Genomic DNA, 15308 nt, shown 5'->3' on the forward strand with positions numbered 1-15308 from the left:
GATTCGAACCTAAGATCTGAGGTGCTAACCACTAGCTAAAGAACGTATGGGTCAGCTGGTAGCTTTTTGGTGACATCTGGGAAGGTGACTGTGTCATGCAGTCAACATTCTGAGACAAATTATTTTGAGAAATGATCCTAATGAAAGTTTGTGAAAATAGTGGGAATGCTTTTCTTTTTCCAGTATGGCTGATGCTGCTGTGCTTGCAGCACGAATGCCAGGCTCAATTGGTCTTAAGAAACAAACAGCTAGTGCATATGTAATGTCTTCAAAAGACCATTAAGGGAATTTATAAAGAGTGTCTAAGACACTTCATGGATTTTAAAAAGTTGGGTCTTTCCCACCAAACCTGCACTCACTACTCATCTACTTTGTCTATTTATGTGTGCAATTGCAGCAGTATATAAGAGCACACTGAACTGTCCCTATCTAATTGTAGACAGGATTCCATGCTATATATGTACATTGTAACCATGATAACAAGCACTAAACACTGCTGCATTCCAAGATTTTCAACATTTATCATTCTTCTCTATATAACGCACTTACCCTCTCGCCTGCTAGTCCTTGCTCTCCGGGTAGTCCTTTAGCTCCTCTTAGTCCTTTCGTTCCCTAAGCAATAAAATAATAAGGCCAAAAATAAGAAGAAATGAAAGAAAAAAAAAGGATTTATTGCTAATGGGAAACAGAGGAGACACAGGAAACAGCTGCAGATGATTCCTGTTTAATACACATGCTGGAGTCCAGCGGGAATCAAAAGCAGCTCATCAAGTTTCACTTTGGACATTTGTCCCTTGAAATATGGCATCAATCAGAGTACACTGTACTAAGGCACAACATGTGACACAGCATGGAACCCATCATGAAAGATGGCATGGAGAATGAATTTCTTGCTTCAAAATCAGGTGGTAATTTTCTAAAGTATAGTACATGAAGCACATTTCGTATAACATTCTCTTTGTATGTTACATGTAAACTTTGTTCAGGATGCAACATTGTCAACTACCACCTTTTTATGGCTATGTAAAGAAAACAGGGACATTCTGAATTTAAAGATCCAGTGGAATAGTTGCAGTGAGATAAAACTGAACTATCAGCAATGTTCATCTTCCAACACTTGAAATCTGAAATGTGTTTAAAACAACTCCTGCACGTGACCATAGTCATATCATGCTGAAATATGACAAACCCACACTCACTTCTAACCACCGCCCTACCCTCTTATAGGCTCATAAAAGGGGCAGTCTCTCAGTTTTGGAGGGCTGTCCTTCTTTAGCTTAAACTGAATTTTCTCATGTCATACCTCACTCCATACCTCCAATCTTTACATGTCATGGTGTCAGTCAGCATTTATTCTGTCCCATATTATGATGTCCTGCATTGTTCACAGTGTCTTGCATTTACACTGTCCCATGTAATTGTGTCAATGTGCATTTACTCTGTACATGTCATAGGGATTGATTTACCAAATCGACTCTGCACTTTGCAGGTAGAATTTGCTCTAGAGCTTAGTAAATGAGGTGAGAATCACTTTGCAAAGAATACCCAATCACATGTTAGGAAAATAAAAATACAGCATTTTTGCTTGCACATGATTGCCTGCATGCCATATGTCATGGTGTCCCATGTCATTCATTCATTTAGTCATCCTGCATTTATTCTGTACATGTCATGGGGTCAGGCATGTATTCTTCCCCATGCCATAGTGTCCTGCATTTATTTTGTACCATGTCATTGTGTCCTCCTGCATTTAGTCTTTCCCATCCAATGTCATGGTGTCCTACTATATATATTCTGTCCCATGTTATAGTATTCAGCATTTGTTCTGGACCATTTTCTGTCCTTTGTTCTAGTCTAGGTCACTGTGTCCTCCTGCATTTACTCTGTCCCATGTCATGGTGTCCTCGTGCATTTATTCTGTCCCATCCAATGTCATGGTGTCCTACTATATTTATTCTGTTCCATGTCAAGGTGTCCTGTATTTATTCCGTACCATGTCATAGTATCCTGCATTTATTCTGTACCATGTCATTGTGTCCTTCTGCATTTATTCTGTCCCATATCATTGTATCCTCCTGCATTTATTCTGCCCCATCCCATGTCATGGTGTCCTGCTATATTTATTCCGTCCCATGTCATGGTGTCCTGCATTTATTCTGTCAAATGCCATTGTGTTCTCCTCCAGTTGTTCTGTTTTGTGTCATGCTGTCATCTTGAATGTATTCCCTCCAATGGCATGCTGTGTATTAGTCCATGTTATATCATGTTGTGCATTTATTCTGTATCGTGACTTACTACTACTACTACACTAATTCTCCATCATGTCATGCTGTCCTCCAGAATTTGTTCTCTCTGGTGTAATTATATCTTTATTTGTTATGATGTAAATCTTTATTTTTCTACACCATATAAAGCTGTGATACAGCAATTATTTTTCCAGTATTGTCTTGCTGCATTTATATTTTCCCAGGACAACTTGTCATCCTGCTTTTATACAGCTTTTATCTTGTATCTCAGTGGATGGCTGCATTAAATACTTTTAGGTTTCTACAATTTCAGGCTACTATCCCATTTACATCTGCCTAATGTTATGCTGTCCTCCTGAGTTCATTTCTCTCCTGTAAAGCTAAATAAATGTCAAACAACTCCATGATATATAGCTTGGATGCAATGTGGGTCTCCTACTAGACTATGTCCCCCTGCAGCTCCCACACAACTACTTTTTTGATGGCAGGAGGGCAGAACGTATGTAAAGAATGTACTAACAGCACTGCTTTCAATTTAGAAGAATTTATAGATGTTGGTGCAATACTCATTCAAACATAGAAAGAGACAAGGGGCTGAGTTTGTAAATTCAATTGCCATAATATGTAAAATGATTTTTTTCCCATTGAGGAAATATAAATATCAGAAGGACACAGTTCCCGTTTGTTAGGATGATTGCAAATTGGGAAACACCAAAGCAAGCAGTGAACTTTAAAGGAAATTTTACAATTGTGCACATAAGATTAAATTACAGTTACCAATAAAATAAAGTAACACTTTTATATAGTTAAGCTGGCCATACACAGAGTTAATTTATGCAGGGTCCTTATGAAACAGATGAAATTTAGTCAATGGGCAGTCCTGTTAGCCGCCTCCCAACCAACATCCCTCAAATAAAAATTCAAAGGAGGTTGGCTGTAAAAATTGCAATAGCAATATTCATCCATCCGTGCTGTGTAGCATGGATGGAGGAATCTGTTTTTTTCCACTCAGCCTACAGGTTTAGCCAACTTTAGTTATAGGTAAACTAATCTAATCTAATCTGATTTCTATTCTATTTCTAACTGGCTGCCTTGTGTGAAAGGAGGCTGGCTGGCTGTAAAAATAAAGGAGTCTGGCTGTAAAAATACAATAGCCGCAGAAGGATATTCAACCATCCGTGCTGTGCAGTGTGGATGGAGAAATCTGTTTGATTTTTTCGATTCAGCCTGCAGGTTTAGCCAACTTTAGTTATAGGTAAGCTAATCTAATCTGATTTCTAATTGGTTGCCTTGTGTTACAGCATACTGCTCTTCAGGTGGCCCAAAATATGAAAATGTATGTTTATAGAAATGTATTTAATCCCAGAGCCTATGTCACCTAAAACTTTAGATGTGAATATGTGAATTTTTTTTCTCATTTTCACTCAATATTTAACTTCAAATCTAAACATGCTTAATAAAAACATCTTTCCTTGCAAATTGTTAGAAGATAACATCACACACTGTACAATTGTATTTTTAGCAGTATGGCAAATGCAACAGCACACAGCTGTCCCTGTTTGTGGGAAAATCCTACTTTTGGAACCAAATGCCTTCTGTCTCTCTTTCCTCTTCAGTTGTCCCTATTTTTTGCAAAATCTTTTTATTAAGTTTTATATTGTCACACAAAAAGTACCCACACAGGGGCCAAACATTGCCCACGCAGGGGCATATCCTCTGATGCGGCTATAGACCGCACCAGGGCACATTGTTCAACATAAACAAACTTACTTAACTATACCCCAATGGGGGGAGAGGTTTAATTCAGGAAGATCCATGCTCTGCATTGAACTGACAGGATATTTGAATGAGAGATTTTGGGTCAATTTTCTAACATATTATAACCATAATGTTAATTTAGGAATTGGTTACTGTATCAGTTGCCGTGGTATTATCATCTAACCAACAGGTCCATACCTTTTCAAATTTTGGGGGACAACCCCTGCCCGAGTAGGTGGCTTTATAGAGGGGCAGACTGGCATTCACTAGGCTCTTCCAAAATCTAACAGAGGGGGGAGATGACTGTTTCCAGGTCATCGTGATGGCCTATAGTACTAGTATAGTAGTATAGTAACAGAGATATTAGTATTTTCCTAGCTCTGAGTATTGGCATTTGGTCCACTAGTCCCAGTAGGCAATGTTTAGGATCATAAGGGATACTAATCTTAGTGATCCTAAAGATCACTTGGAGTACTTCTTTCCAATACTGTACAATTGCTGTGCAAACCCAGAAAATGTGAAAGAAGTCCTCCGGCTGGTAGGAGCAGCGTCAGCACGCCGGAGAATACGCCGGCGACATCTGGTGCAGCCTGTGGGGCGTGTAATGAACTCTGTGTACTATTTTGTATTGGACCAGTTTGTCTCTGGCTGAGACCAGAGGGGAGAATGGAAAATTCCAAATCTCCCTCCAGTCATCTTCATCCATTTCCGGTATGTCCCCCACCCATTTCCTGCGGAGGGAGGACAGCTCAGGAACGGCAGCGACCAGCAGGGACCCATAGATCTGAGACGTGGGTTTCTCGAGATCCTTCACCCGAAGGGTGGATTCGAGTTCTGAATATTCCAATACAATCGGTTGGCCTAAGAACTGACACCTATAGGCATGAGCGACTTGAAGATACCGAAAGTGGGCCTTTGCAGGTACATTAAATTTGGTACGCAATACGTGAAAGGGAATGAGCTCCCCATTGGTGATTACATGTTCAAGGGTCAATATTTTATATTTGGCCCAGGCCTGTGGATCCGGGATAGTATTAAACTCTGATAGGTTAGGGTTCAGCCACAGGGGGGTGTGAGTAGACCAGGAGTTCGGCTGGGGTGCCCTCAGCACCTCTCCCACCCTCCACGCCTGCACAGTGGTGCGCATAGAAGGGGTGAGGGAGTGAGGTGTTTTTGGTCCCCTGAATAGTAGCCCCTTCAAGGCCTCCAGAGACCCCACTATAGCCGCCTCCAGCACTGTCGCAGAATTGGTCAGGTCCGGCTGCAACCACCAATGGGCGGTCACAAGCTGAGTGGCCAAGAAATACTTGTGACAATCAGGTAGAGCCAAGCCCCCACTGTCCACAAGCCTGGTCAGAGCGGTATATCTAAATCTAGGTGGCTTTGATCCCCAAGTGAAGGAGAGGAAGAGTTGCTTAAGAGAATTAAAGAAGGTTTTGGTCAACCATTGTGGGGAATTTCTAAAAATGTACGTAAGTTTGGGGAGGACTTTCATTTTAAGAAGGTTGATACGCCTAATGAGGGAAAGAGGAAGTTTGCTCCATGCCTTCAGTTTGGATCTAATAACCGCCAGGTCAGGGTCAAGATTGAGCCGGGCAAAGTCCCCGCTCTCCCTTGAGATGATGATACCTAAATAGGTAAATTTATCCACCCACTGGAGCGGGGTTGAGGAGGATGAGGAGGACCTGGCCCCCTCATCCACCAGAAAGAGCTGAGACTTGTAGTTGTCCCTATTTTTGGTCTAATGTGTAGAGATCTATACAAAAATATACTATTTAACTACAAAAGTTTACATTATATTAAAGCCCACCCTATGCTAGCAGCACGCTGGTGGAGAGCCAGACCTCTGATCGACACCAGGAGCAGTAATCCATTGGTCTGACATGTACCCCTGCACATTGCTCCACTCATTGGTAATCATGCTCCGTGTGCATCATTGTTGATTGGAGCAGTGTGTGGGGGTATGCATTGGACCGCTGGAAAGCCACACCATTGTGCTCTTGGCTTTACTAAAGGGTGCAGAAATAGTGAAGAACATCCAACATGTTTTCTATAGCTTTAAGTTTAACACGATAAAATACATTTTTTAACAAAACACCCACGGTATGCAAACAAACCTTATGAGTTCTTTAACAGGTAAGGCCATAAGCTTGACAATGTTTAGACAGCGTAAGGGTGCTTTCACATGGGAGTTCAGTTGTTTAGTTCAGTTCAGTCACGTTTTTTTTGTAAAAAAACAGATCAAAAATGGATATGGATGTCAATTTTTACATCCATTTTCATTACTGCTAAAATCTGTTTTTTTTCCTTTAAAAAAAACTTGAACTGAAAAAAAAAATGACTGAACTGAACTAAAAAACTTATCGCCTCTGTTTTGGGGTTAAAAACGTATGTAAGCAGATGTCATTCGCTAACATCCATTTTTCATCCGTTCCATTTTATAATGTTTTCTTCCGTCTCAAAAAACGGAACTTAACGGAGGCGGATGTCAATGGATGATAATCCGCTAACGTCCGCTAGCCCAAAGACATACATGTATGTCCATTTTTCATCCGCCAATGGATGGAGGAAAAACGGACGTACGGAAAGCCCGTGTGAAGGACCCTAATCCATTTGAAACAGAATCAGATGGTAAGACTGTAGGTAGGCTGTAGGTAGCTTGCTAGCAACATACCACCTTACCTTAGGTAATGTCCTGCAATGGCTCTCATATGCATCCCTTGCCCATACCCCATGATGTTGATACCCCATGATTGATGATAAATACAGAGCTGCATTAATTACTTTTTGTGTGTTTATTTGGTTTTTAATTGTATGGCCATGACATTTTGATTAAATAAAATTCTCTTCTGGAATCCCAGTATGGTAACTTTTTTTTTTAAATTTGAGCCCTTGGAATAAAATGTTTAAGAACTCTTGGTTTAAATGAGAAATATTTGGCATTAACTCTTTGTGGTCATTGTAATTGGGGGTATGAAAGGGAAGGGTTATGGCAGCTTACGTCATTTGTGGTAAAAGATGTCTCTCTTTCTCAACTCTGAAACTTGGGTGGTATGGAACGTTGAGCAGTTCAGCATTGACATGCCAATGTACCTGTTCTATGTGTGTATTATATATTAAAATAATTGAGTCTGGTGCATTTTTAAAATTGCAGCTCTTCTAATTACCTACCTCAGGGCCACTGGGTCCTTCATCTCCTCTGTAGCCTTTGGCTCCTTGTGGCCCTGGTTCCCCCTAAAAAAAAAAAGAGTAAAGCATTAGGTTGCATCCAAGGCAATATCAAGCAACATAAGAAACATAAAACTAAGAGAGTTAAAAAAAGACCCTGAGAACTGGGTCTCCCAGGAAAACCACAAGTTTTACTGATAAGGTTGAAAAAGAAAACATTCTACTGATTCACTTAGGTTATCTTCAGTTCAACAGAACTATAACTCAGTGTTGGCTAAGAGGAGTGTAGTGAGCAAGAGGTGAGAGGAAAATGTCATCAGAAAAATTCATAGTAGGGATTTGAAGAGAAGTATGAGAGCGAAAAAAATGTACCGAATTAAAATGCCTATATAACAAAACAGTACTTTTTTTTCCCCTTTTGCTCTAGACATTGTGAACAAGCAAAGGGTGGTGGGAAAGAATTCATTCTTAATTGCACACAGAATTTTTTTGGCCCAGTCCTAAAACAAATACACATTCTTTATTTAATGAAACAATGCATAGTGTGATGACTGTTTTAAGTGCAGTAACGCATAGCAATAAGAAATCAGGCCCCATCAATGCTTACTTGGAGTTTTTAATGGGTTTACTTACAATTTGTTTGGTAATAAACCGAACTGAAATTACCTTAAATATATATTTTAATTTTCTGCATGTATATCTGAAACTACCTTAAAATATAAATTAAGTTTTGGATAGCGTGGGAAATAGTTAAAATCCATGAGCAAGTAGATTAAAAGCGCTGGAATCCTTTTTGTCTTTATTTTATATTATAGTCATCCAAAAGTATCGTGGTACATTACACATACAGAATTAGAATATGGGGCTGGCAGCTGGTACATAGTACAACTGGTATATAGTACCCCATACCCATTCAGCCCCTTGCCCGCAGACCCCCACAACCACAGCCCAGGGTTGTGGGGAAGAGGTCCTTGGAAGAGCCCCCCTACCCCAAAGCACCTCCCCATATTGAGGGTATGTGGCCTGGTATAGTTCAGGGGGGGGGGGGCGCCCGCTCGTCTCCCACCTTTCCTGATGTGCCGGGCTGCATGGTCGGAAAAAGGTATGGTATGGATTTTAGGGGGGACCCCACGCCGTTTTTTTGTTAAATTTTGGCATGGGGTTCTCCTTAAAATCCATACCAGACCCAAAGGGCATAGTATGGATTGGGGGGGACCCCATGCTGCTTTTGTATGACTTTTCTATTGCCAGCATTCTTTTGTTTACATTTCAGCTTTCAGCGGGGAAGCTGACTCTTCGAGTGTTAAGGACGCAGCCCACTGCTTAACAACCAGTAATTCTTCACACAGAATTTGAATCAGTCAATCATTCTTTAACCGATCCAAATTCGAATCATTCCGAAAAATTGGCATTCGTTGGAAAATGAAACAAATTTTAATGAAATTCTTCAATATTTCATTCGGAGATTTGGAAACACCCGAATCTCCGAATAACTAAAAAGTTGTCCGGATTTGTATTCAGACCGAAACGAATTGCACATGTCTACTGGAATATCCATCTATCCATCTTGTCCCGCAAAGTAGTTTATTTACTAAGGGAAAATACACTGTTCACTTTGCAAGTGAAGTTGCACTCTCCAAGGAAATTTTCCCCATAGCTTAGTAAATGTGGTAAAACATCATTTTGCAAAATATACCCAATCATGTGCAAGGAAAATTTTAACAAAACCCTATTTTTGATAGCACGTGATTGAATGTTGGAAGTCAGTAGAGCTTCACCTAATTCACGAAGTTTTTCACATTTCCTTGCAAAGTGTAACAGCCTATTTTCCAGTAGTAAATCAACTCAAAATGTTTGATTTCCCATCCTGAAAACAATGCTTACCAGGACAAATAGAGTAGATGAATCTCCCCAGCAACGATCCAGTAATAAATATACAAAAGAGGTTCTAGCCCTTTCCTGCCCTATCCAAGATTATAAAAACAATTTTACTTTAGATACTCTTTCAATTTTTTTCTTTAAAAACTCCCATAATCAGGGCAGCCATTGTACCTCTCTTTGCTGTTGGTCTAGGGGGGTGGGGAGTAGTATATTATGTTGACTGTCTGCACCATTTTGGAAGTCACTGGTTGGTAGTTATAGCAGTGGTAGAAACTGGACTTTTTTTTCTTTAAGACCCCTTTCACACTGGAGCATTTTTCAGGCATTTTTCAGGCGCTTTAGCGTTAAAAAAAGCGCCTGTAAAGCGCCTGAAAGAAGTCTCATCTGCAATCCCAATGTGAAAGCCCGAGCCCTTTCAAACTGCCAGCGCCCGAAAAACACTGGTAAAGCGCCGCTTAAGACCCTTTTCACATTGGGGCGTTTTTCAGGTGTTTTTCGGGCGCTGGCAGTGTGAAAGGGCTCGGGCCATCGGCGCACCCAGCCCGGTGGCAAAAACACGAAATCGCGGCAAAGAAGCTTCTTGCAGGACTTTTTTTGACGCCCTGCCAGCGCAGCGCCCCAATGTGAAAGCACTCGGGCTTTCACATTAGGATTGCAGATGAGGCTTCTTTCAGGCGCTTTAGGCCTCATGCACACGGGACGCTGTTAAACGCACAGCGTTTGGCAGTTGGACACTTTTTTCAACTGCCCCTGAACTCATTTAATGGTATCCTATGTGTCCATGTACACAGTCTCGTTTTTTGGTGTTTTTAGGCAGTTGTGTTTAACCTCGTTTTTCCAGAAGCAAAAAAAATGGGTTCAGACGCAAACGTTTTCCACGTTTCAGACGCCAAACGCGTTTGCGTTTATAAGTGTTCTTAAAGGAACCCTATTTTTTGGACCAGAAAACACAGAAATATGATGGTAAACTGCTGTAGAGAATGACATTTTGCCGCAAAGTCGGGTCACAAAATGTCAAGCACTTTTCTGCAGCAGAGAATGACATTTTGCGACCCAACTTTGGGGCCCCATATCTCGATGGGGCCACTTGGTGCTAGGAACCCCAAATATGGTGTGCAAACAGTGGAAGTAGCACTACAACATATCCAAATTTAGGGTTCCTAGCACCAAGTAGCCCCAAGATATGGGGCCCCAAAGTTGGGTCGCAAAAATGTCATTCTCTGCTCTGCAGACACTTCTAGGTGCAAAACGCTAAACGCGGCATGCAAACGCGGCAAAACGAATGTTTCTAAACGCCAGTTTCAGCTTTTAAAAACATGTGTTCAGCAGAGTTTGCACCTGCATCTCGTGTGCATGAAGCCTTACAGGTGCTTTTTTTAACGCTAAAGCGCCTGAAAAACGCCCCAGTGTGAAAGGGGTCTCAGTGTGAAAGCACTCGGGCTTTCACATTGGGATTGCAGATGAGGCTTCTTTCAGGCGCTTTCCAGGTGCTTTTTTTAACGCTAAAGTGTCTGAATAATGCCTGAAAAACGCCCCAGTGTGAAAGGGGTCTAAAGAATAACAATATATTTCATTACATTGGTGCCAACTGATCTCTTATTCCACCTCCTATATATACTCCCACTATTGACAGGCATGACCTATGATGGCTGGGGTAGATATTCTCTCCTTATCTCTGAGCTGCCTCAGCGATCTGCATAGGCACACCCATTTCTCCATGCCATTTGAGTCTATGGAGAAACAAGCACATATGCACACTGTAGCACACCACCTCATTGAGGTGAACTGCAGAATCCATAGATTCGGTATAGCCTGCAACAGGATAAGAAGGTCAGTAGAGGGGATTGTATATGTGATGTGCAAGGTGAGAAGCAAGCCAACTGGCCAAAAATCTAAATAATATATCGCTATCCTGTCAAGCAAATAGCTTATAGCAGCTGGTAATACAACATATTTTACATTATATTTGCTCTCCAAAAAAAGTATGTGCTTCAGCTCTACTAAACTGGCCATTGTAAATTGAAATTGGCATAGGTACGTTCTTGTTTAAGGGGACAAAGAACAATACGTATCAAGTCATATCAATTGTAATTGTTATTGCTTGCACTGGTTAATTGAATAGACTAGAAAAGGAAATAATAATTACCCAGCAGTTCAAGATGGAACAGAATATATCACTGCTAAACCAGAAACTACTAAAAGTTGTTGTATATGAAGCATAAAAGCATTCAGTTTACTTTCAGTTTTAATTAAAGTAGAACTACAGGCAAAACTTTTTTTTTCTTTTTGGATAGCGTATGGGAGGGTTATTAGCCCTGTCCATTTCTTGTCCCATAGCTAAAAAGTGACAGGAAATCCCAGAAAACTAGGGGAATCCATTGGGGCCTCCCAGATCACCAGAGCTAGTGTCCCCATTGGAAGATTTTGCCTCAAATACTATTCTGGGGACAACCCAAAATTTGTGATTTTCTTTTACTTTCACTTTCAAAGATAATGGTAAACAGGACAAATAGAGAGGATGAATCTCTCTAACAAGGGCACAGGCAGCAATACAAATATATCCACTCTATCCAAAACTAAAAACAATTTTGCTTTTAGTTACACTTTCTAATATAAGGTGTGTTTTATAAAAAGAAAAAAGTTTGCAATCCAGGCAGTAGATTTAGGTGAGTCAATACCAGGATTTGATGAGAGCACTGCAAATATTGAACCATTGATGAACCTCCTGTGAGCAGGCATATTTAAGTGCTAATCCTTGATATCATCTTTCTCTAATTCCCTGAAAAAGGAGAACCTAGAGAGGAAAAGGATGGAAGCCAGAGGCTCTGTTGTAGCACCAATGTGAGAGAGCAGAGTGATGGTGAATTATCATTGATTGTGCTGCTCCTTCATGGTCCAATCAGCAGGATGGGGGTCTGTTCTTGGCAGCTGGTGTTTTGGATCTGGCTATGCTGTCTGGCATGGGGGTCTGGATCACAGGATTGGCTGTACGGAATTACAAATATTTTTTTCAGATAAAACTGCACCTATATAAGTATTTTAACTCTGTATTCAGTTGTTTGCCTGTTTTTGAGCTTCTTTCTACCACTGTCTACCTTGGAAAATAAACACAGGTCCACAATCTGTGATACTTGTGCCTACAGAAACATAGTTGACTGCAGTAATTTGAGACTTCTATGCAAAGATATCAGCAACAAAAATCTGCTAGAAAATCATCAGTGTTGGATGCTGAGATTTCTGGCCCCCACCCACACCTATATAATAAAGTGTCACCTATATTAAAGCTAAAACCCGCTATCATTGTTTACTAAACAGTAGCTTGATGCCAATTTTGGGAATTTATTTGTACTTCCATGAAAAACACATTGATAACGTGGGGGCCAGAGGTGGTAAACGTCAGAGACTGCTGTAAACACACGTAATACAGATTGTCATTCTGTGATTAATTGTAAGGGCGTGGTGACAGTGTAAAGTAAGATTAGCAAGGAAAATATTAAGTCTCAATGTTGTCCAGCATATCCTATTAAGCCCACTAGGCACAAATGATGGGGAAATTCATGTAGCGCCATTGCACTCAGAAACACTTTGTGTTACTTTAATACCTGGATTGATACGTTCTTGATGTGCCTGCTTTGCATTCATAAGATGTCCCCCTCAGCGATTTACTCTCTTATCCCATCAGAGAAATTTCTGTGCCAAAATGTTTTAACCAAACAATTCTTTAAAGAAATGGATAGGTTGATGGAAACTAGATTTAAGGAAAGTTTGGCTGTTTAAAGTGGCAACCAGATTTCATGTTGCATTTCCAATATATGCTAGGGCAGTGATGGCGAACCTTGGCACCCCAGATGTTTTGGAACTACATATCCCATGATGCTCATGAACTCTGCAATGTGGTTCAGCATCATTGGAAATGTAGTTCCAAAACATCTGGGGTGCCAAGGTTCGCCATCACTGTGCTAGGGAATGAAAGCTAAAATTTGATTGGTTGATATAGAATTTCTTTATCACCCTTTTTCATACAGGCATGTTCAGAAACCAGTCCCATAAGTTATTCCTGTTAAAATGTATCCATAGCCACAATGTTTTAATGTTGTTTTTAATAGAGTTGTTGTTCGGTTCTTTAGTCATGTCTGACTCTTCGTGACCTCATGGACCATAGAGTGCCAGGCTTTTCTGTCCTCCACTACCTCCTAGGCCTTGCTTATTTTCATGTCAATTTTTTTGATGATGCTATCTATCCATCTTGTTTTCTGTCGTCCTCTTTTCCTTTTTCCTTCCATGTTTCCCAGCATCAGGGTCTTTTCCAATGAGTCTTCTCTTTGCATTAGGTGGCCAAAGTATTCGAGTTTCAGCTTCAGGATCTGTCCTTCCAGTGAATATTCAGGGTTGATTCCCTTCAGGATTGACTGGTTTGATCCTCTTGCCATTCAAGGAACTTTCAAGAGTCTTCTCCAACACCATAGTTGAAAAGCACCAATTCGTCGGCGTTCAGCCTTCCTTAAAGCAGAGTTCCACCCAAAAGTGGAACTTCCGCTCATTGTACTCCCCCCCTCCAGTACCACATTTGGTACCTTTCCGGGGGGGGCAGCATACCTGTCTTTCACAGGTATGCTTTCCCCACTTCCAGGAGCCTCAGCCACGGGTATTGGCATCATGGCTGGGGCTCCCTCCTCCTCCCTCCACCTCCCTCCTCCCCCTGTAACCGGCCCAGTAGGACAGAGGAGCGGAGCTACGAGCATGCGTAGTAGGGTTCCCAGCGTGAAGCTGAAAGGCTACACTGCCGGGTTCCCTTACTCGCAATGGAGGCAGCATGCACCCGACAGCTGATGGAAACATCAGCTGTGGTCCTGACATCACTGGACTCCAGGATAGGTAAGGGTCCAATTATTAAATGTCAGCAGTATGTGCAGCTGCTTGCTTTAAATTTTTGCAGCGGTGGGCGCACCTCCGCTTTAAGGTCCAACTTTCACAGCCATAGGTTACTACTGGGAATACCATAGCTTTGACTATATGGCATTTTGTCGGCAGGGTGATGCTCTGCTTTTTATAATGTTGTCTAGGTTTGCAATTGCTTTCCTCCCAAGAAGCAAGGGTCTCTCATCTTCATGGCTACAGTCATCGTCTGCCATTATTTTGGAGCCTAGGAAGATAAAATCTGTCACTGTTTGCATTCCTTCTCCTTCTATTTGCCAAGGAGTGATGGAACCTGTTGCCATTATCTTAGTTTTCTTAATGTTCAATTTCAGGCCAGCTTTTGCGCTCTCCTCTTTCACCTTCATTAAGAGACTCTTTAGTTCTTTTTCACTTTCTGCCATTAGTGTAGTATCATCTGCATATCTCAGGTTGTTCATATTTCTCCCTGCGATCCGTTTTCCAGTTTGTGATTCATCGATCCTGCATTTCGCATGATGTACGCTGCATATAAGTAGGGTGACAATATACATCCTTTTGATAGAGTTGGGAAGAGATAAAAACCCATGTTTATTTTTTGTTGTCTGTGTCCCATTGGGTAGATTTCCCTTTGCATCCTGTCTCCAAAGTGGAGGAAATTCCCCTCTAATGCCCCGTACACACGGTCGGACTTTGTTCGGACATTCCGACAACAAAATCCTAGGATTTTTTCCGACGGATGTTGGCTCAAGCTTGTCTTGCATACACACGGTCACACCAAGTTGTCGGAAAATCCGATCGTTCTATACGCGGTGACGTAAAACACGTACGTCGGGACTATAAACGGGGCAGTGGCCAATAGCTTTCATCTCTTTATTTATTCTGAGCATGCGTGGCACTTTGTCCGTCGGATTTGTGTACACACGATCGGAATTTCCGACAACGGATTTTGTTGTCGGAAAATTTTATCTCCTGCTCTCCAACTTTGTGTGTCGGAAAATCCGATGGAAAATGTCCGATGGAGCCTACACACGGTCGGAATTTCCGACAACACGCTCCGATCGGACATTTTCCATCGGAAAATCCGACCGTGTGTACGGGGCATTAGACAGGTGTCACCAGAATAAGTGTTCCTTCTTGAATATTTCACCTCAACTCCTGTTCCTGTGACAGCTTAAAAATGTTGGATTTCTCATCCCTTTCTGTAATGGGGACATTGACCACCGGGGCAAAAAGAGAAGGTGAATATTCCCAGTAGACATTTGCAATCCGTTTAGTTACGAATCGGAATTCGGACAAAATTTTCATTGTTTGGAAATTCGGATGTATTCGAATTTCTGAATCACAATAGTACTGAATTTC

At 41.3% G+C, this 15308-nt stretch overlaps 1 protein-coding gene across 1 annotated transcript in view; it reads right to left on the minus strand.

Moving 5' to 3' along the window:
- Nucleotides 1-15308, minus strand: part of COL6A1 (collagen type VI alpha 1 chain) — a 76388-nt gene that overhangs the window by 15650 nt on the left and 45430 nt on the right. The window contains exons 21-22 of the mRNA XM_073633713.1: nt 7176-7238; nt 550-612 (exon numbers count right to left, since the gene is read on the minus strand). Coding sequence (XP_073489814.1) covers nt 550-612; nt 7176-7238 — 126 coding nt within the window. The remainder of the gene's footprint in view (nt 1-549; nt 613-7175; nt 7239-15308) is intronic.

The sequence above is a fragment of the Aquarana catesbeiana genome, linkage group LG06 (genome assembly GCF_042186555.1).
Source record: "Aquarana catesbeiana isolate 2022-GZ linkage group LG06, ASM4218655v1, whole genome shotgun sequence".
In the NCBI taxonomy this organism is placed as follows: domain Eukaryota; kingdom Metazoa; phylum Chordata; class Amphibia; order Anura; family Ranidae; genus Aquarana; species Aquarana catesbeiana.